This window comes from Macaca thibetana, chromosome 19, assembly GCF_024542745.1.
Source record: "Macaca thibetana thibetana isolate TM-01 chromosome 19, ASM2454274v1, whole genome shotgun sequence".
Lineage (NCBI taxonomy): Eukaryota > Metazoa > Chordata > Mammalia > Primates > Cercopithecidae > Macaca > Macaca thibetana.
Window position 1 is genome coordinate 5901958 of NC_065596.1, and position 20099 is coordinate 5922056.

The 20099-nt window shown below is 59.7% G+C and overlaps 4 protein-coding genes across 7 annotated transcripts in view; 2 read left to right on the forward strand and 2 right to left on the reverse strand.

Moving 5' to 3' along the window:
• Positions 1 to 5069, reverse strand: part of CRTC1 (CREB regulated transcription coactivator 1) — a 174147-nt gene extending 169078 nt beyond the window's left edge. The window contains exon 1 of the mRNA XM_050769549.1: positions 5066 to 5069. The gene's annotated coding sequence lies outside the window, so the exon portion shown is untranslated. The remainder of the gene's footprint in view (positions 1 to 5065) is intronic.
• FKBP8 (FKBP prolyl isomerase 8) overlaps positions 1 to 20099 on the forward strand; it is a 212805-nt gene that overhangs the window by 131021 nt on the left and 61685 nt on the right. Inside the window, exon 1 of one of the 4 annotated variants that reach the window (XM_050769670.1) lies at positions 5788 to 5791. The exons of 2 other annotated variants lie outside the window; for them this stretch is intronic. The gene's annotated coding sequence lies outside the window, so the exon portion shown is untranslated. Of the gene's footprint in view, positions 1 to 5787; positions 5792 to 7529; positions 7534 to 20099 lie in introns of those variants that run through there. One more of the 4 variants, XM_050769669.1, reaches the window with a different exon arrangement.
• The window catches only part of REX1BD (required for excision 1-B domain containing), a 280166-nt gene that overhangs the window by 95034 nt on the left and 165033 nt on the right, over positions 1 to 20099 (reverse strand). The window lies entirely within an intron of this gene.
• CRLF1 (cytokine receptor like factor 1) lies at positions 5987 to 19458 on the forward strand. Its single transcript, XM_050769903.1, has 9 exons — positions 5987 to 6098; positions 12856 to 13137; positions 13800 to 13929; positions 14100 to 14269; positions 15331 to 15488; positions 15590 to 15758; positions 18264 to 18451; positions 18583 to 18630; positions 19116 to 19458. The coding sequence occupies exons 1-9, from the start codon at positions 5987 to 5989 to the stop codon at positions 19134 to 19136; spliced, it is 1278 nt and encodes a 425-aa protein (XP_050625860.1). The 3' UTR covers positions 19137 to 19458.

The following is a 20099-nucleotide window of genomic DNA, read 5'->3' on the forward strand; positions in this document are numbered from 1 at the left end:
ATTCGCCAGGGATGTCGAGGAGAGCGGAAAGCCCGGAGGAGAAGGAGATGTGTGCGCCTACCACGCGGGAAAGAGGAGAAAGGGGTGTCCGGGCTACAAGGGTCAGCGAGGGTCCTGAGGCGAAGAGCTTGTTGCAGGAGGAGGGAGGGCGATGGGGCTGGAGTCCAACCAGGGAACGGAGAGGGAGAAAGGTGAGGGTCGCAGGACCCGGCAGCTGAGGCCTGGCATCTTCTCCTTTGACACCCAGGTTAGAAAGGAGACAACTTGTGCGCAGTTTGACTCCTCTGGGAAGCCCTCTGAGCCCCTCCCTTGCTCCTTCAGCCTCGCCTGCCTCTGGCCCAGCCCTGATCCACTGACCAAGGGGATCTGTCCCTATCTCCCCAAGGCTGGAGACCCCTGGGCTGGGGCTTAGTGGGAGGGGACACAGAGGTACGCTCAGGAGCAAGGGGAGGGGGAGATGCTAACATTTCTAATTCTTGTGGGAAAACGGGGCAAATAGCGACACTTCTGACTTCCATAACCACCACACCCCAGGGCGATGGACTGTAGCCCCAGGAGCCGAATCTCGGGTTAGGGGGTACCCCCAGCTTCCTTTCCGCCAGGCATGGGAGTGGGGACGCCCCTCTAAACCCGGATCCTCTGCAAAGATGCCGCCGCTTTCGCTGGCATGCCTGGCGCAGGTGCCTGTAGAGCCGCGCAGCCGCCCGCGGGTCCCCCACCTACGCTCCGCCCCTGCAGACCGGGCGACAGCCTCGTAGGGTCGGCGGGTCAGAGGGCGGCTCAGGTTCCGGCCCCGGAGGAGGGTGTCCCTGGTGGGGGCCTGGCGCACCCCCTCCCCCGGCCTGCGGCCGAGCTTTCATCTCAGCTGCCCCGGGCCGGCCCCCACGTGGCTTAATCAGGCGCGGCTGTGCCTGGCGGACCCCGAACATCTGGATCCCGGTGCGGCCCCTCCCCCGCCCCTCCCCGCCCCTCCCCGCCCCTCCCCGCCCCTCCCCTCCGATGCTAGGCCGCTGCGACCAGGCGGCTAGGGCCTCCAGCCCGCAGTTTGCGCCAGAATCCAGCAGAATTCCGCTTCTAACCCACCCGCGCGCCAGGTCCGCACCTTGGGAAACAGCCCTGTGTGTTGTGACCAATACTGTCCCCCATTTCACAGGTGGGAAACTTAGGCTCCGGGACGCGTTGGCAAAGACAGCATTCAAGCCCACACATGTTAATTCCAGAGGCCCGCGTGCGCCTAACCCCTCCACAATTACTGTCCTTCATTCATTCCAACAAAACACTTTTTCCTGCAACAACCTTATAAGATAGGTACCAGCAGCGTTGCCCTTTTATACGGGTGAGGAAACACGCTCAGACTGCAAAGTGGTTCTGTCCAGGTGACAGGGAGAGAAGCAAAGAAAAGCCAGCAGAGCCCTGCCAATGATGGGAGGGGACCTTTGGGCATAAGAGGCATTGCTTAAAGCGCATCAGGGAGGAGGGACACCCCCGCGCCCTTTTGCAGAAGGAGAAACTGAGGCTGGAGGAGTGGGTCGATCACCCAGGTCGCCCGAGGGGAGAAGGGAAAGAGGCTGATTGCCGCCCACCCAGCCCCCTTTCCGCTGCACTAGGCCGCTGGGGGGGTTGAGCGGAAAGAGGACTTGACCCCGGCCCCCAAGGTGAGCCCCCGCGCCCCTCCTGCTGTTCCCGGGGGAGCCGGTCCAGGTGAGGGGCGGGCGGGCCGGCGGGCGGCCAGGGTCGGGTTTCAGGAAATCCGCCGACATTCCTTCGGGGCTTAAGAGGGAAAGTTGACTCGGCGCCGCCCTCGCCCCCCCCCCTACTTCCTACCCCCCGGGGCGGCCTGGCCGGGGGCGGCAGGCGGGGGGCGCTGAGGCCGGCCTGGGCGTGAATCAGCGGCAGGCCAGGCGTCCGGGAAGCCACAGCAGCCGAGGTCAAGGCAGGCAGCGGACAAGCGCCCTTTGTCCCTTGCCGCCCTCACCACGACCCTGCTAACCCCCACCTCCAAGCAGGGTACAGGCTGGGGAGGAGGCAGGGTACCATGGCGCCGGTGGTTGTTGCTGAGGGTAGTTGGGGGAGGAAGGAGGGATGTGGCTGCCCCCCTAAAGCAGCTGGTGCCTCCTGGGATCCAGACTTCAGAGGCTTCTCAGGGTACAGATGGGCAGGGAACCTGGCCTCCCTGGGGCAGGTCTGCAACTTTCCAGGCAGATCCCCTAGGCAGGTCTGCAACTCCCCAGGCCCCGCCTCCAGTTCCTGAAGTCCAGAGTGCATTAAACTGAGGACCCAGGCATCCCTTCTCTCCAGGCTCAGCCTCCAGGGCAGAAATTATAAAGCCTAGGGTACACACAGGCCCTACTTTCCTATGCCACAGACCCTGAACCAGGTGTTCAGACCCTCACTGCCCTTAATTCCTGAAAGCACCTGCCTGGAACACCAGGCAGCTAGTCCCATACTGGGGGGGCGGGGGGGTCCTGAGCACGGGGCTCTCAGAACGGGAGAGGCAGCTCTCAGCCTTGCTCCCTCCCAGTGCTTGTGGGTCCCCACAGGACCCTGAAGGTGCCGCTTCCACTGCCCCCTCCCTGGTGCACCCTCAGTGCCCTGGAATCACGAGGGAGCTGGGGATGGAGGCCCCCCCAACCTGATACCTCTAATCCAGAAGTGATGTTTTTGAGTGGAGGGTGCAGGACTAAGGAGAGGTCCCTCCCCCACCCCAAGGGGAGGCCCTCCCTCTGCCCGAGGGGAGGCCCTCCCTCCATCTGCCCCTTATACGTTCCCAGCCAACTTCAAGGACTTGGGTCAATATTTGTCAGAAGTTCCGTTGACGCTAGCTCCCTTTTGTCGTCAAGGAGATGATGGAACTGGGGAGGAATGGGTTAAACTTCTGGGGGCCCTAAGGGCACTCTGGGGTCAACTCCCTTTCCCTGAAGTCAAAGGTGTGGGGTAAAGGTCACCCAAGGACAAAGGTCACACTCCAGGGTGGGGCTGGGCAGGATTGGAAAATGGTCCCTCCCTTTCTATGGGTAAGAACAAGAGAGGGATGTCTACTGGCTAGGGTCACACAGCAAGACAGAGAGTGTGTTCCAGGCTTGGACCCCAGGCAGCATGACTTGCTGGGACTGAGTTTTCTTGCTACTTGGAGGGACTAAGTTCTCCATCCTCTGCTTTTGCAAATATTTAGTGAGTGCTTTGCTTTCAGCCCCCACTGGGTCCACCATGGGGTCCAAAGGGGCTGAGGCTGCCCACAGTCTAAAGAAAATCAGTTGCACAAGAAATGAAATGGTTGGAAGAGTTGTGCTTCAAAAACAATAAAACAAAGTGAAGGAGAGGGAGAGTGCTGGGGGAAGGGTGGAGGGCCTCTCTGAGGAGGTGGTACTGGACCTGTGACCTGATGGAGGAGAAGGAGCTAACTGGGGAACCTGTGGGGAACAGCATTCCAGCAGAGGGAACAGCCAATACGCAGAAGCTGTTCGATAGTAACAAGCCTGGTATGTTTGGGGAAACAGGGCTCCAATGGCTGGGGCGGAATGAGGGAGAGGAGGGGGAAGAGGAGAGGAAAGAAGAGGAGGGGAGAGGATGGCGAGAGGGTGGCAGGGCAAAGATCTGCTTTTTCTGCTTTTCAAAGCTCCCTTTGCCTGGTGTGCAGAGAAAGGCAGAAGGGTTATGAGAGAAGCCCCGGAGGAGGCCGGGAAGCATCCCTGAGGGAGACCGTGGGGCCTGGATCTGAATGGGGTGGGGAGAAGGGGTCGGAGTCTCAGAATGGAGATGTGTTTTGGAATCAGAGCCAACAGGATTTGCTGATGAATTGGACGTGAGGGATGAGCGAAGGAGAGAGTTGTCACGTGCACTTCCAGGTCTCTGGCCTGAGCACCTGGATGGATGGGGGAGCCCTTTCCCAAAACCAAAATGACTGGAAGAGAAGTAGAAATGGAGGGGGGAATAAAATCAAGGTTTTGCTCCAGAAGCCTGAAATCCTCCCAGAAGGGGGTGAGGCGTCTCTTCCGGGAAGGGGGTGAGAGCATCTGCAAACACGAGCCATGGGGGAGTAGTGGTGAGTATCCTAAAAACTCAATTCCAGCCAACAACTGCCACCTCCACTTAACCCTCTAGGTCCCCTGGCAGGTAGGACTATGGCTCCATGTTTCAGAGGGGACAAGCAGGCCTGGGGGTCACCTCTGCTCCAGGAGATCCTCCAGTGCTGTGCTAAGGGCTTGGATTGTACAGACTTCTGCTGCCTTGCGTCTTCCCACGGAAGCTCTTAGGCTGGGTGGTGCCCATTGTGCAGAGGAAGAAACTGAGGCACAAAAGGCCTGGTTTTCCAAAGTAAATGGCAGCGCCTCACCTTGTCTCTCTTCTCCATCCAGAGTTCAGATGGGGCAGGGGCGCCCTGGGCCCGTATGGGCTCCCCTCCCCCAATCTTGTTTTTTGATAGTCTGGAGTCTGAACTGGAGATTTAAGTAGAAGAGGGTGGGGCTTCAGTATTGGGCAGAACAATGGGGGCTCCTGAGCTCCCCGAGACACTTTTGCCCCCTTGACTGGTTGGGGACCTGGGGAAAGAATCCAGGCCTCTAAGGGACTCCTGGGAAAGGGGACTTGGAGCCGTTCCGTTCCCTGGGCGCTGCAGCTGGGGGCGGGGCTGCGACCCAAAGTGGGTAATTGCACCCTCCAACTCTCATTTCAGGCACCCCCATCCGCAGCAGCCTTGGAGGCCAGGAACCCTTTATTCCTGGGCGCCCGCATGGGGTGGGGACCGGGAGGAGGGAGATGAGACGCCCGGGCCGGGAGGGGTCCCGAAACTCGAGCAATGGCCAAAAATAATAACACGGAGAAGGCTCTTTGCGCAAAAGAAGGAAGACAAACTGCGTCGCTCCGGGCAGCCGGCGTTACCTGGAGTCGGCGGGCGGCGGCCGCCGGAGCGATTACTCACCGCGTGGCGCACCCCACCCGCGGGCCGCTGAGTGGATTTTTCCGTGGCGGGGTGTGAATAGGTTCCGGGGGGAGAGCTTCTTACCGCTCTCCTCCTGGGAATCCCTACTACTGCGGTGCGGGACCCAGTTCCCGCGCAGGCCTGGGTCCCCGCACCCACAGGGGACTACATCTCCCCGTCTGCCCACGCAGGAGCTCCCTCCCGAGGCCCCCGGGGCGCCCAGAGCAACCTCAAACCCATCCCGCGCGTGAGGGGGACAGCGCAGCCAGGGAGAAGGCGAAGGACTCCGTGCCTTCCTGCTTTTTCTCCTTTCTTCCAGCAAAGCCTGGGGCCGAGGCTACTCGCGGAGAATCGAAAAGAGGAAGGATGAGGTGGGAGGGCTGGGACCCGCGCGCCGAGGGCGTGGGGCTGGGGGTGACTTTTAGGCCCCTGGGAAGGCAGAGGGGCTGGAGATGGGGGTAGGCGGGACTCAGGGACCGCTCGGTGGGGGGGCGGGGCCAGAGCTGGGGTGGGGGCCGAGACAGAAGATTGGGCGGTGGAGGGGGGAATGGAGGAGCTGGGGACCAAAGGGGCCACTAAAGAGGCACTGGGCTGAGAGGAGGGTGCAGGGAAGTGGGCAGGGTTATGGAAACGGGATTGCGGGTGCCGGGTCCCAGACTGGGGGTGGGAAGCCTGGAGCTGGCAGGGTTGGAGAGGGAGGTCCTGGGCCGGTAGGGGTTGAGTAAGTGGGCTCTGGGCCGCGGGATAGGGCGCGCGCGGTTCGCAGAGGGGCGGAGGCCGGACGGGCGGGGCGCGCGGTGCCCGCGGGCTGGCGGGCGGCGGGGAGGCCGGTGCGGGGCCCGCCGCCCCCCCGGGGCCGGGCCGGGCCGGGGGCGGGGCCGGGCGGGGCCAGCGGCGCATTAGCGCCTTGTCAATTCGGCTGCTCAGACTTGCTCCGGCCTCCGCGTCCGCGCCCAGCGACGTGCGGGCGGCCTGGCCCGCGCCCTCCCGCGCCCGGCCTGCGTCCCGCGCCCTGAGCCGCCGCCGCCGAGCCGCCGCCCACCGCGCGCCCCCGGCAGCGCCGGCCCCATGCCCGCCGGCCGCCGGGGCCCCGCCGCCCAATCCGCGCGGCGGCCGCCGCCGTTGCTGCCCCTGCTGCTGCTCTGCGTCCTCGGGGCGCCGCAAGCCGGATCAGGAGCCCGTGAGTACCCTGCGCCCCGCTCCTTCCCCCCTGCCAGAGCAGAGGGCGGGCGCCCCGGGGGCAGCCGCGGGGGGAGGGGGCGCGGGCGCCACCTGGACGGCCGGGGAACAAAGGAAGGCGCCCCCGGCGCAGCCCTCGGGGCGCCCTCACCTGCGGGGCACACGGCGCCTCAGCCCACTGCCCAGAGAGTCCTGCTTCCGCGCCCGAGGCCCTGTTACCTGAGCAACTGGGCCGAGGGCTCCAGGCCAGGCCCCCGGGGGCTGGGAAGATCGCGGCCTGAGACCCTCTGCACGCCAGGACGTGGCGGGCGCACGCGTCTGCTTCGGTAGACTCTGAGCCGCTGGGACTGCAGGGCACCGCTCCCAGGCGGGGGCGCACGCGGTTGGCGCGCTGGGTGCGGGCCCCCAGCGGGCCCCCCCAGGCGGAGGGATGAGCCCCACGGGGAGGGCGGGGCTGCAGGGGGGCCGCTCTGGCCGCCTGGCGCGCAGCCCGGGGTCCCCGGGGAGTTGCCTCTCCACGGGCCGGCGCCACCGCCCTCCCCCTGCGGGACCCGGTGCACGGGGGTCCGCGGAGTCCCCGCCACAGGCGGCGCTTAGAACTGTTTTCGGCCAGGCTGTGTCGGGCAGAGAACCTCCAGCGAGAGGAATCTTTGTGAGAGAGTGGGTGAGAGGGAGAGGGAGCGGGAGCCAGTGAGTCCGGGCACCGGCGGGCCCAAACTTTGAGGGGGCCCACTGGGAATCCGCTGCCCTACGGGCCAAGACCCCCGCCTTGGAGGGACTTCTGGCCTCAGGCACTCTGGGGCCCCCCATCCAAGGAACACCCCCGCAAGGATACGTCTCCATATCCAGACCCGCTCTGGGACACACCCAGAGACACACAAAGAATCACACTGGCTTGTGGCCCGTCACCCTCGCCCTCAAACTCGCGCACACTGCATCCCAGATGCACATTCGCACACCATCGCGGACGCACACATTCCATCCCCGACACACACTTTCATGGTCACACACATCCCACAGGGGAGGCGACCCAGGGGCACAGAGGCAGGCACCACTCGCCCCAGACGTTCAGTCACTCCACGCACCCCATCCAGGCGCACGGGCCACCCCGGGGGTCGCCGGGCACACACGGCTCCCAGGCTCACCCACCCTGTGCTGGGCTGTTTGCGGGCTGCCTGTAGGGCTCCTCCAGGAAGGGGCAGAGTGAGGGCATCCTCTAGGAGCACTTGCTGAAAGCCTAGCTCTCCCCTGGCATCTGAGCAGGTGAGGGGCTACCTCGGGCCCTCCCAGGGCCCCTGACGGCTCTGCCAGGCGGTGGGCAGCGCCTGTGAGTGCCACTGTGAGCGCCAAGCTTTGTTTTCAGCCAGTAGAGCAGCAGGCAAAGGTGTGTGGGGGTGGGGGGGGTGTTGTAAGTGTGTTTTTTCCTTTAAGGGGGGAAGAAATTAAATAAAAGATTCTCACACCTCGGCAATATGTTTCTACTTACGGTGTGTCTTAGCACCTGACCAGCAGGCGGGTGGGTCGTAAAGTGTCTGCAGGTACCAGCAGGACGGGAGATGGGGACCCCCGTGGGGACCCTGGGATGGAGGCCACCCTTCCTCCCTGGTTGCAGAGAATCTCACACTTTTCCCTTTTAAAACACATGGTGTTCCTTTTTAATAACGGCAGTGGCTCCAGATTGGGAAAAGAGGAGAGAAAAAACTTTTAAAGGCCCCAGCTCTGCGGGAAAGGAGGGGAGGCAGGGAGTGAAAAGGGGGCTGTTGAAAAGCCAACCTAGGGATCTGCTTTGGGGAGCCCTCTAGGAGGCCCTCCAAACCAAGCCAAGCCCCCACCAACTCCAGCTCAGTGGGCTGTTCCCAGCTGCTCCCCCGCCTGGCCTGGAATGCGTGCGTCCCTGTCCCCAGTGCCTTAGCCCATTGTTTGTGGAGGCCTGGAGGGAGTGCCTAGTCTGCCGGGACCCCAGAGCTGGGAGGGGCTGTCATCTTTGTGGTTCCTGGGGGCTGCAGGCTTCTAAGCCCTCTGGACATTCGATTGCAATCACATCTCATTGATCTCCCCAGCAAGTAGAATGTATTTCTCCTCCCATTTCATGGAGGAGAAAATTGAGAACTGGAGAGGGGAAGTCAATTGCCCAGGTTCTCCCACTGGGGTTGCACCCATATCCTGGGAGGAGAAAGTGTCCTTCTGACCTTACCGGCTGGGGCTAAGAGGGTGGGAGACTGGCCTGTCCAGGCCCGCCTGGCCTTGCCTTCCCCCCCACAACCCGTCACCGCTCCGTGTCCCCCGCCCAGCCCCGGGAGGGCAGCTGCAGCTGCTGGCAAGTGAGCCACGCCAGCCCAGGCCAGGCGGGTGTGGCAGAGGGGCAGTGCCCCCCAGCCAGGACCCCCCAGAGAGCCCCTTCCTGGCCAGGCCATGGTGGCGGGTGTGGAGGCCGGAGGGGCGAGTCCCACTCTACGAGGGCTGAGAGGGGCCTGGGGTCTGGGCAGGCCTGGCCGTGCCTCCCACTTTGTTGGGGGGGCCCAGGCAGGAAGCGGTGGGTGGGCCAGGGCAGAGACGCTGGCACGCCCGAGTTCATGCAGAAGGAATTCCGAATTAGCGGGCGGCTGGCTGCCTGGGACCTCCAGGGCGGCCCCCTGGCCCCCAGCCCCCCGCCCCCCTCGGCCGCCCCCGCCTCCTCGACTCTGGCCCGCTCAGCCGGCTCCTTCGCACGGACGCGGAGACCTCCGGCGAGCCCTGGGCCAAGCCCCAAGCGCAACTGCGATTCCAGGCTCCAGCAAGACAGAGCCCTCGAGCCAAGTTTGCCCCGGAAAATCATCAGGGCCGTCCCAAGAACCGTGTCCACCCCACCTCGCCCATCTGGGGCAGTGAGGGCAAGTGCCGGGCAGCGCTGGCATTCAGGGGGCCCCCTGGGGGGCCGAGATCACCCTGTCCTTGGCTGCCATCTCTGCGAAGCTGGGCTGCCCTTGCCTCCTGCAGTCCCTTCTTCCAGCCGCCTGGGGAGTCCTTTTAATGAAAATCTCACCGCATCCCTCCCTCCCCGGCTGAGAACCCTGGAATCCCTCCTCCCTGCAGGTCAGGATCTTGGACCTCTCAAACTTCATTTCCCACCGCTTCTGCCCCAGGACCTTGGCACTTGCAGCTCCCACTGCCTGGACATGCTCTGTTAGATAATGTCACAGCTACTTCTCTTACTTTATTCAGGTGTCTACTCAAAGGTCACCTCCCCAGACAGGCCTCCGGAGCTCCTGCCGCTGCTCTGTCTTCCTCCAGCTCCTGCTTTACTTTCTCCCCTATTTATTGTCTTAGATATTTATTTATTTATTTATTTTTCCTGCTGCTTCCTTGGATTTGATGCCCACAAGGGCAGGACTTTTGTGTGTCTTGGTCATCATCCCAGTGCCCACAGATCCTGACACACTGTAGGTACCCTGTGAAAGAACAGATGAACGCATGAGCGAACAAAGGAGTGGATGAGTCTTTACAACCACTCTGGGTGGAAGGAGAAGCCCCTTTCCAGAGGCTCAGAGAAGTAAACACTGAGGCCGGATGCCCTGGCTCATGCCTGTCATCCCAGCACTTTGGGAAGCCAAGGCGGGTGGATCACTGGAGGTCAAGAGTTCGAGACCAGCCTGGCCAAAATGGCGAAACTCTGTCTCTCCTAAAAATACAAAAATTAGCTAGCTGGGCATGAAGGTTACGGTGAGCCGAGATTGTGCCACTGCACTCCAGCCTGGGTGACAGAGTTAGACTCTGTCTCAAAAAAAAAAAAAAAAAAAAAAAAAAAGTAAAACACTGAGTCAGGCTGTGGGCATTCGAGTCCCGGTCAACTTGGTTTAAAGATCTCATGGGAAAATGTTGTCTCCAACAGTATTTTCACTCCACTCAAACAACCCCATGAGGTTTGTTTTGTTGGTTTTTATAAATTTAAATTTAAATTTTTTTTCTTTTTTGAGACACGGCCTCACTGTCACCTAGGCTGGAGTGCAGTGGTGCAGTCATGGCTCACTGCAGCCTCAACTTCCCAGGCTCCTGCGTCAACCTCCCAAGTAGCTAAGACCACAGGCATGGGCCACCACCCCCTCCCCACCTGGCTAATTTTTGTATTTTTGGTAGCGACAGGGTTTTACCATGTTGCCCAGGCTGGTCTCAAACTCCTGACCTCACATATTACTCCCACCTCAGCCTCCCAAAGTGCTGGGATTACAGGTGTGAGCCACCACATCCAGCCAACCCCATGACATTGATGCCCACTTCCCAGATGGGGAAACTGAGACTCAGAGGCATCGGGAGGTTGGCCTGTGCACCCCCTCCTCCTTCTCTGAGCCTTGGTTTCCCTATGGACAAAATAGGTTCTTCTTAGGTTCTGGTCTCCAGAGGGGGAACTCCTGGGCTGCCCTGATGGCCAGCAGGAAAGGAGGCATCAACCACCCATGGGCATCCCCAAGGCTCCTGTGCCTAGCACCCAACTCACACACAATCTGGTTCAGGAAGTCCTTTCCCCTCTGACTTTCACAGTAGCCCAGGAGACAAAGAGCTTTCTCGTTCCCACTTTGCAGATGAGGAAAACTGAGTGGAGGGAAAGAGCAATGATGTCAAGTCCCTTTGGATGGAAGTTGGGGACGTGCAGTTTGCCAGGGCTGCCTTTAGTCCCAGAGGTAGGCAGTGTGGAGCAGAACTTTGGAGACCAGAAAATCTGGGCCTAACTAGTATGGCCTTCCCTCATTCCAGGGAGGAAATTCAATCTTTCAGAGCCAGAGTTTTTTCATCCTTAACATGAGCAGGATTGGCCGAGAAAATGTAGGTAAAGTCTTAGCCCTGTATTCAGAACACAACAAGTGCCCAATAAATGGTGCTCTTAGGCCGGGTGCGATGACTCACGCCTGTCATCTCAGCACTTTGGGAGGCTGAGGCGGGTAGATCACTTGAGGTCAGGCGTTCGAGACCAGCCTGGCCAACATGGCGAAACCCCGACTCTACTAAAAATACAGGCTGGGTGCGGTGGTTCACCCCTGTAATCCCAGCACTTTGGGAGGCTGAGGCAGGCAGATCACGAGGTCAGGAGTTCGAGACCAGCCTGACCAGCACGGTGAAACCACATCTCTACTAAAAATACAAAAATTAACCGGTCATGGTGGCATGCGCCTGTAATCCCAGCTACTTGGGAGGCTGAGGCAGGAGAATCACTTGAAACTGGGAGGTGGAGGTTGCAGTGAGCCAAGATAGTACCATTGCACTCCAGCCTGGATGACAGAGGGAGACTCTGTCTCAAAAAAAAAAAAAAAAAGTAATAATAATAATAAATGGTGCTCTTAATGATTCAAGTAAGGGTCAGGGCTTTCATTTTAAGCAGTGCCCTTCCCCCACAGAAACACCTACTGTGTGTGAGGCGCTGGGAGTATCACAGGAAGAACGCACAATCTTTTGTTTCTAGTTGCCAAAAAAGAAAAATGAAATGAGAACGAAAAATAAAGAAGGTTAGGCACAGTAGCTCATGCCTGTGATCCCAGGACTTTGGGAGGCCAAGGTGGGAGGATCGCTTGAGGCCTGGAGTTCAAGACCAGCCTGAGCAAACTAGCAAGACCTCATGTCTAAAAAAATATTTAAAAATCAGCCAGGTGACGGCCGGGCACGGTGGCTCACGCCTGTAATCCCAGCACTTTGGGAGGCCGAGACGGGCGGATCACGAGGTCAGGAGATCGAGACCATCCTGGCTAACACGGTGAAACCCCGTCTCTACTAAAAAATACAAAAAACTAGCCGGGCGAGGTGGCGGGCGCCTGTAGTCCCAGCTACTCGGGAGGCTGAGGCAGGAGAATGGCGTGAACCCGGGAGACGGAGCTTGCAGTGAGCTGAGATCCGGCCACCGCACTCCAGCCTGGGTGACAGAGCGAGACTCCGTCTCAAAAAAAAAAAAAAAAAAAAAAAAAAAAAAATCAGCCAGGTGTGGTGGTGCACACCTGTAGTCCTAGCTACTCGGGAGCTGAGATGACGGAGAATCGCTTGAACCCAGGAGATCGAGGCTGCAGTGAGCTGTGATCATGCCACTGCACTCCAGCCTGGCCGACAGAGTGAGACCCTGTCACTAAAAAAATAAAAAGCAAAGCATGCCTGGGTGTGTTGGCTCACTTCTCTAATCCCAGCACTTTGAGAGGCCGAGGGAGGTGGATCATGAGGTCAGGAGTTTGAGATCAGCCTGGCCAGTATGGTAAAACCCCATCTCTACTAAAAATACAAAAGTTAGTCAGGCGTGATGGTGCACACCTGTAGTCCCAGCTACTCTGGAGGCTGAGGCAGAAGAATTGCTTGAACCCGGGAGGCAGAGGTTGCAGTGAGCCGAGATCGCGCCACTGCACTCCAGCCTGGGTGACAGAGTGAGACTCCATCTCAAAAAAAAAAAAAGCAAAGCATGGTGTTTATCATAACGATGTGCTAAGCAAGAGTCACTTGGACCCGAATGAGCCTGTATGCCCGAGTTGTGTGACCCCTCAGAGAACCTTAAGCACATCAGTGATGAAGAGTTTTGGAAGGCTCCAGTGTTGGAGTCAGACAGACTTGGACAACTCTAGGTCTGTCAGTTTGTCCACCATTGTTGCCCTGGGCATTTAACCCAACTGATCTTTACCTCCCCTATCTGTAAAATGGGGGACAATCATTAACAGTGCCTTCTCAGGACCGCCATGAACCCTGGAGGTCCTGGCATGGTCGAGGGCTCAGAGGGTCCCCGCCCTGGCCTGACACGTGCTCCTCTTTGACCCCAGACACAGCTGTAATCAGCCCCCAGGATCCCACGCTTCTCATCGGCTCCTCCCTGCTGGCCACCTGCTCAGTGCACGGAGACCCGCCAGGAGCCACTGCCGAGGGCCTCTACTGGACCCTCAACGGACGCCGCCTGCCCCCCGAGCTCTCCCGTGTGCTCAACGCCTCCACCTTGGCTCTGGCCCTGGCCAACCTCAACGGGTCCAGGCAGCAGTCGGGGGACAACCTTGTGTGCCACGCCCGCGACGGCAGCATCCTGGCTGGCTCCTGCCTCTATGTTGGCCGTAAGTTGGCACCCAGAATACCCCAGGGGTAGCCCTTGGGAGCAGCATCTCCCTCTGGAGAGAGGCATCAATCGTGGGCCTTCTGGCCAGGGGATGAGTGGTGGGCACACTGGCACGGCTATGCAGGTCTTTGAGGTGGGAATGAGAACCTGGAGACCCAGTCAGGCGAGGTGGCTCATGCCTGTAAGCCCAGCACTTTGGGAGGCTGAGGTGGGCAGATCACTTGAAGCCAGGAGTTCAAGGCCAGCCTGGCCAACATGGCGAAACCCCGTCTCTACTGAAAATACAAAAGTTAGCCGGGCGTGCTGACAGGCACCTGTAATCCCAGCTACTTGGGAGGCTGAGACAGGAGAATCGCTTTAACCCGGGGGGCGGAGGTTGCAGTGAGCTGAGATGGCACCATTGCACTCCAGCCTGGGGGACAGAGCGAAACTTTGCCTTGAAAAAAGAAAAGAACCTGGAGATCGGGTCACCAGCCTGTTAAGAGCCCGTGCAGGTGTCACACCAACCGTGCTGGCACTTCTCAGCACAGGGCTGAGACTGTCCTATCTGCCCTCCTTCCACTCCAAGGTGGGGGCCTGGCGGGTGGGCAGCAACCCCTTGGCCCAGGCTCAGCTGGTCCAGACCCTCAGCCTGCTTCCTGCACCCTCCCCCTCTCCCAGTGCCCCCAGAGAAACCCGTCAACATCAGCTGCTGGTCCAAGAACATGAAGGACTTGACCTGCCGCTGGACACCAGGGGCCCACGGGGAGACGTTCCTCCACACCAACTACTCCCTCAAGTACAAGCTTAGGTTAGTGGTGGCCCAAGGGCGATGTGTGTGTCCCATACTGGCTGTGTGACCTTGACCAATGTGGACCCTCTCTGAGCCCCCATGCGCTGTCTGCACCCTGAGACTGCCATGGTGAGGTCTGGGGGCCAGAAGGAACCCTCATACGTCCTGTCCCCCTCCCATCCCTGCAGGTGGTATGGGCAGGACAACACGTGTGAGGAGTACCACACAGTGGGGCCCCACTCCTGCCACATCCCCAAGGACCTGGCTCTCTTTACGCCCTATGAGATCTGGGTGGAGGCCACCAACCGCCTGGGCTCTGCCCGTTCCGATGTGCTCACGCTGGATATCCTGGATGTGGGTGAGCCCCCAGTGTCCGCTAGGCCCCTCCCTTGGCACCAGCCCAGCCCACCGGGCATCCCGAGAGGTCCCTGCGCCTTCTCATTTTTCCTGGGATCCCGCCTGCCCCTCCCCAGCCCGGCAACTCCTGGACTGTCCCTGCTGGTTAGAGGGAAGGTAGGTAAGTAGCTGAGCATCCGCTCATCAGTCCGCAGCCCCCAGAAACAGCCAGGATACCCCCACTCCACGGAGAACACCTGGCCTGGCCACCTCCCCCTCGGCAGCCCAGGTGTGCAGGAGGGGGCCCTGGGGAGAGGGGAGGGGACGCCCAGGTCGGGAGGCGCCCCAGGAAGCCGAGGCCTGGAGCTGGGGGGCGCAGGGCGGGAGGCAGGAAATGGATGATCTGTGAGCAGAATTGAGCCTAATCTAATTAGGGTGTTTCTCAGCCCCAAGCAGGCCTGTGCCTTAACCCTTTAGGCCCCTCACCAAGGCCTCAGGGGGAGAGGCCAGCTCACCCTGCTGCCCTCAGGGGCCCCCAGAAGGATCCTCAGCCCCCCCAACACACACATACTCCGGGGTTGTAGCCCCCATCCCTACCCCCGCAGCCTCACTCTTCCCCACATCCTAAAGCTACAGTGGGAAAGTTCTAAGCCTCAGTTGCTTCTCTGCACCCAGCAAAATGTCACATCAAAGATTTCAGTAAGAGTGGAAGGGAGGTGAGAGTGGGGAGGGGGTGGCAGGGGGGTTCCCAGAAGGCTGACGGCCTGACAGCCCCCTGACCTCCTAAGCATGATAATAATATCATCAACCCGGCAATGTCTGCTTTCCCATAGTCAGTTGAAGATAGGATTATGTTTCGCCCGTCACAGATAATAATGGTGATAACAGCTAACATTAATTAGGTGCTGAGTGTTTCTCCAATATTATATATGGTGTAATCCATCAATCCTGGGGGTGGGGGCAGAGGGAGGAGGAGGAAAACAGAGGCAGGTGCCATCTGGGCCAAGTGCCCTGGGCCACACTGCTGGGGGGAGTTAAACGCAAACAGTTCCAGGATGAAAGGGGCCCTCCTCCGCCCCGCAGTGACCACGGACCCCCCGCCCGATGTGCACGTGAGCCGCGTTGGGGGCCTGGAGGACCAGCTGAGCGTGCGCTGGGTGTCGCCACCCGCCCTCAAGGATTTCCTCTTTCAAGCCAAATACCAGATCCGCTACCGAGTGGAGGACAGTGTGGACTGGAAGGTGACCCGCCCATTCCCTGACTCCGCCCCGGTTCCTGCCAGGCCCCGCCCCCGCTCCTGCTAGGCCCCGCCCTCTACTCTGACCCTGTCCTGGCTGTCCAGGTGGTGGACGATGTGAGCAACCAGACCTCCTGCCGCCTGGCCGGCCTGAAACCCGGCACCGTGTACTTCGTGCAAGTGCGCTGCAACCCCTTTGGCATCTACGGCTCCAAGAAAGCCGGGATCTGGAGTGAGTGGAGCCACCCCACAGCCGCCTCCACCCCCCGCAGTGGTGAGCACCCCCCTAGGGCCGGGTGATCCAGCGGCCAGTCCAAAACCAGCTAGAGCCTCTGTTTCCTTGTTTTCTTTTCTTTTCTTTTCTTTTTTTGTTCTTTTGAGCTGCAGTCTCATTCTGTCGCGCAGTGGCGTAATCTGCACTCACTGCAACCTCTGCCTCCCGGTTTCAAGGGATTCTCCTACCTCAGCCTCCCGAGTAGCTGGGACTACAGGCACGCACCAACATACACAGCTAATTTCTGTATTTTTTAGTAAAGACGGGGTTTCACCATGTTGTGCAGGCTGGCCTTGAACTCCAGACCTCGGGTGATCTGCCCATTTCGGCCTCCCAAAGTGCTGGGATGACATGTGTGAGCCACCGTGCCCAGCCTGTTTCCTGGTTGTCTCCAAGAGAGTAGAGGTCTCAAACTGGTGGCCCCCCCAGAGCTGAATGTGGCCCTTGGATCTATTTTCTTTGGCCTGTTGTTTGGGGAAAAAAAAAAAAAGTTTGACCAACTAGTAGAAATTTAAAACCAGGAAGTTTTTACACAAATATCCTAGATTCCTTAGAAAAATAAATTCTCCAGAAAATGTAACAGCATGGCCCACAGCCCCCATCAGCAGTGGTCACCCCTTCCCAGGACCCTCACTCTCCATTTGCCCATCCCCACCTGGCCTGTTTTGGACACTCAGACTCCCTCCTAAGAGGGCCAGCGAGGCCAGGCACGGTGGCTCATGCCTGTAATCCCAGCACTTTGGGAGACTGAGGCTAGCGGATCATGAGGTCAGGAGATAGAGACCATCCTGGCTAACACAGTGAAACCCCGTCTCTATTAAAAATACAAAAAATTAGCCGGGTATGGTGGCGGGCGCCTGTAGTCCCAGCTACTTGGGAGGCTGAGGCAGGAGAACGGCAGGAAGCTGGGAGGCAGAGCTTGCAGTAAGCCGAGATCGCGCCTCTACACTCCAACCTGGCCAACAGAGCGAGAGACTCCGTCTCAAAAAAAAAAAAAAAAAAAAAAAAAGAGGGCCAGCGAGTTTGAGACCCTTGCTTCTAAGGCCAATGGGCTGCCAACTCCCACTTTGATGGGCCTCAGTTTCCCCTTCTGATCAAGGCAGGGGGATGGGAATGATTAGGTGCCTAGATCTGCCTCCTCTTGCTGTCTGGGGTTTCTCCGGGTCCACAGGCCTCTACTCTCTCTTTTGTGAAATGAAACAAAAGCTGTTACTTGGAATGTCTGGCCTCCGTTTCCCCATCTGGAAGGTAGGGTCAAGAATCCCACTTGCCTTGGGCTGTCGTGAGGGTTGGATGACATAATTTGTGGCAAATGCCCACATGGTGGGTGCCACCTAAGTGCTTGCAGGCAGTTGGCATGGAGGTACTTATTGTCCCGTCCCTCCAGGGTTTCACTGCTTTTTCTCAGGTGAGGACACTGAGGCTCTAGAAGGTCACATGGGTCTGAACTTAGTTCACAAGGAAGTCCAAGCTCACTCTGGCATGAGAGATGATAGGGAAACTGAGGCCCTGAGAGGGTCCCAGAGCTAAGGAGGGGTAGAGTCAGGCTCCAGTCAGCTCCCCAGCCCCTATCCCGGGCCCCTCCAGGTTCGGGGGTGGGCGGGAGCAAGCGCAGCCGGGAGGGGCCTGAGCCTTGGCCCCTGCTCGTGCCCGGCACCTGCGATTCTTGCACAGGAGCCAGCAGGCCGCTGTGTCCGCAGGGGAGGCTGGGGAGGCCGGGGAAGGCCAGCAGGGGCGGCGGGGGCCGGGGCCGTGCCAGGGGCTGTCAGCGGGTCCCCGGCTTTATTTATGACGTGAGGCCGATGTCCTTATCCGCCGGCCTGCTGGGGGGCTGGCTGCAGCCGGCAGCTGGACCGACAGGCAGGCCTCCCACCTGGTCCTCCCGGCCCACTCCCTGTCCCATGGGCCCATGCTGGGGACTGTCCCATGGGGTCATCTTGCACTCGGTCTTCCTTCATCTGTCACTCTTCCTCTGTGTCTCTGTCTCGATCTCTTTGTCCCTATGTCCCCAGGGTTTCTGTCCTACCCTGATCAGGCCCTTTCCTCCTGGGCTGACCCCCTTCGCTTTCACCTACCCTGCGTCTCCATCTCTCCATCCCTGGCCTCGGCTCTCTCATCCGTGCGTCTTTCTTCCTTTCTCTTTTTCAGCCCCCTGCTCTGTCTGTCTCTGTGTCTCATCCCCCCCAGCTCTGGCCTCTCTCATTCTCCCCTCCCCCCACTCCACTCGCACCTGGCTCAGGCCACAGGAATCGGGTTCCTGGAGGAGATGTGGAGGAGGAGCCCCTTCCTTCCCCCGCCCCCCACCCCACCTCCCCAGGGGCGCAACCGGGCCAGGGGCGCAGCTGGGCTGCTGTGCAGGGCCTCGGGGAGGACTCGGTCCCTGAGAAACCGGGAGGGAGGTTCCCCGAGGGGAACATCGTCCTGCCGCGCCGGGGTCTTCCCTCTCCTGCTCGCGCGCACCCCCTGCCGGGCGCGCCCTGACACTGCCGCTCCGCCCACCACCAGAGCGCTCGGGCCCGGGCGGCGGGGCGTGCGAGCCGCGGGGCGGAGAGCCGAGCTCGGGGCCGGTGCGGCGCGAGCTCAAGCAGTTCCTGGGCTGGCTCAAGAAGCACGCGTACTGCTCCAACCTCAGCTTCCGCCTCTACGACCAGTGGCGTGCCTGGATGCAGAAGTCGCACAAAACCCGCAACCAGGTAGGAAGGAGAGACCCGCGGGCGTGGGTGGGGACAGGGAGCTGGGGGGCCCAGGAAACAGGGGAGGGGGAAGAAAGCAGGCTGTGGACGCAGGTCTGCAGCCCCCACGACACCTCTGCCTTCCTTCCAAGCACAGGACGAGGGGATCCTGCCCTCGGGCAGACGGGGCACGGCGAGAGGTAAGGTGGGCCTGAATGGGTGCGCGGGAGGGAGCAAGGGGAGGGCCCCTTCCGGTGGCTGCAGGTCTTGTTCACACCCCCACGCCTCCCAACCCCAGCCTTAGAGTCGCCGAGATGGAATCCGTCCTCTTCCTTTGTTATTTATCAGCATTTATTTAGCACTTACTGTATAACTGGTATTGTCTGCTTTAGCCTAAGAACATTCAATGCCCTGAAAATGTCCGAAGTGGAATCTCCTCCGAAATGAATGAACATACTCACCCTAGTTAGCATGTATGGGCACCTACTGCATAATGGCCCCGCACCAAGTGCTTTACCTGCAGCTCAGATAGCCTCGCCAAGGCCCAGAGAGGGGCAGGATCCTGCCCAAAGTCACACAGCCAGAAGCGGTGGGAACAGGACCCGAATGAGGGCTCCTTCAGTGGCTCTGTGGTGCAGCCCTCTCCCGGGCTCCCTGCTTAGCTCGGCTTCCCCTCTGCCTGCAGGTCCTGCCAGATAAGCTCTAGGGGCGCAGGCCACCCTCCCTGCCACATGGAGACGCAGAGGCCGAACCCAAACTGGGGCCACCTCTGTACCCTCACTTCAGGGCACCTGAGCCACCCTCAGCAGGAGCTGGGGTGGCCACTGAGCTCCAACGGCCATAACAGCTCTGACTCCCACGTGAGGCCACCTTTGGGTGCACCCCAGTGGGGGTGTGTGTGTGTGTGTGAGGGTTGGTTGAGTTGCCTAGAACCCCTGCCAGGGCTGGGGGTGAGAAGGGGAGTCATTACTCCCCGCTACCTAGGGCCTCTCCAAGAGTCCTTTTAAATAAATGAGCTATTTAGGTGCTGTGATTGTGAAGGTGAGTTTGGGGCCTACCTGGCCTGGGGTGGGGGCTGTAAGATTTTAGGGGAATGTGAGGCATCTTAATGACCCTTTGAGATGAGAATTTTCACCTCCCAGGACTTCAGACTGTTTCTCCAGTATTTGCAAGGTCTGATTCTGAACTCCTTGGAGAATGTGATTCAAAATACCTGAGTCCGCTGGTCCCTAAGGCTCATTCCTATAATCCCAGAACTTTGGGAGGCCAAGCTGGGAGCATTGCTCAAGGCCAGGAGTTGGAGACCAGCCTGGGCAACAAAGGGGGACCTCATCTTTACTAAAAGTAAAAAATCGGCTGGGCGCGGTGGCTCACACCTCTAATCCCAGCACTTTGGGAGGCTAAGGCAGGTGGACCAAATGAGGTCAGGAGTTGGAGACCACCCTGACCAACATGGAGAAACCCCATCTCTACTAAAAATACAATATAACTGGGCATGGTGGCGCATGCCTGTAATTCCAACTACTCAGGAGGCTGAGGCAGGAGAATCACTTGAACCCAGGAGGTGCAGGTTGCAGTGAGCCGAGATGGTACCACTGTACTCCAGCCTGGGCAACAAGAGCAAAACTCTATCTCAAAAAAAAAAAAAAAAAAATTGGGCTCATGGTGG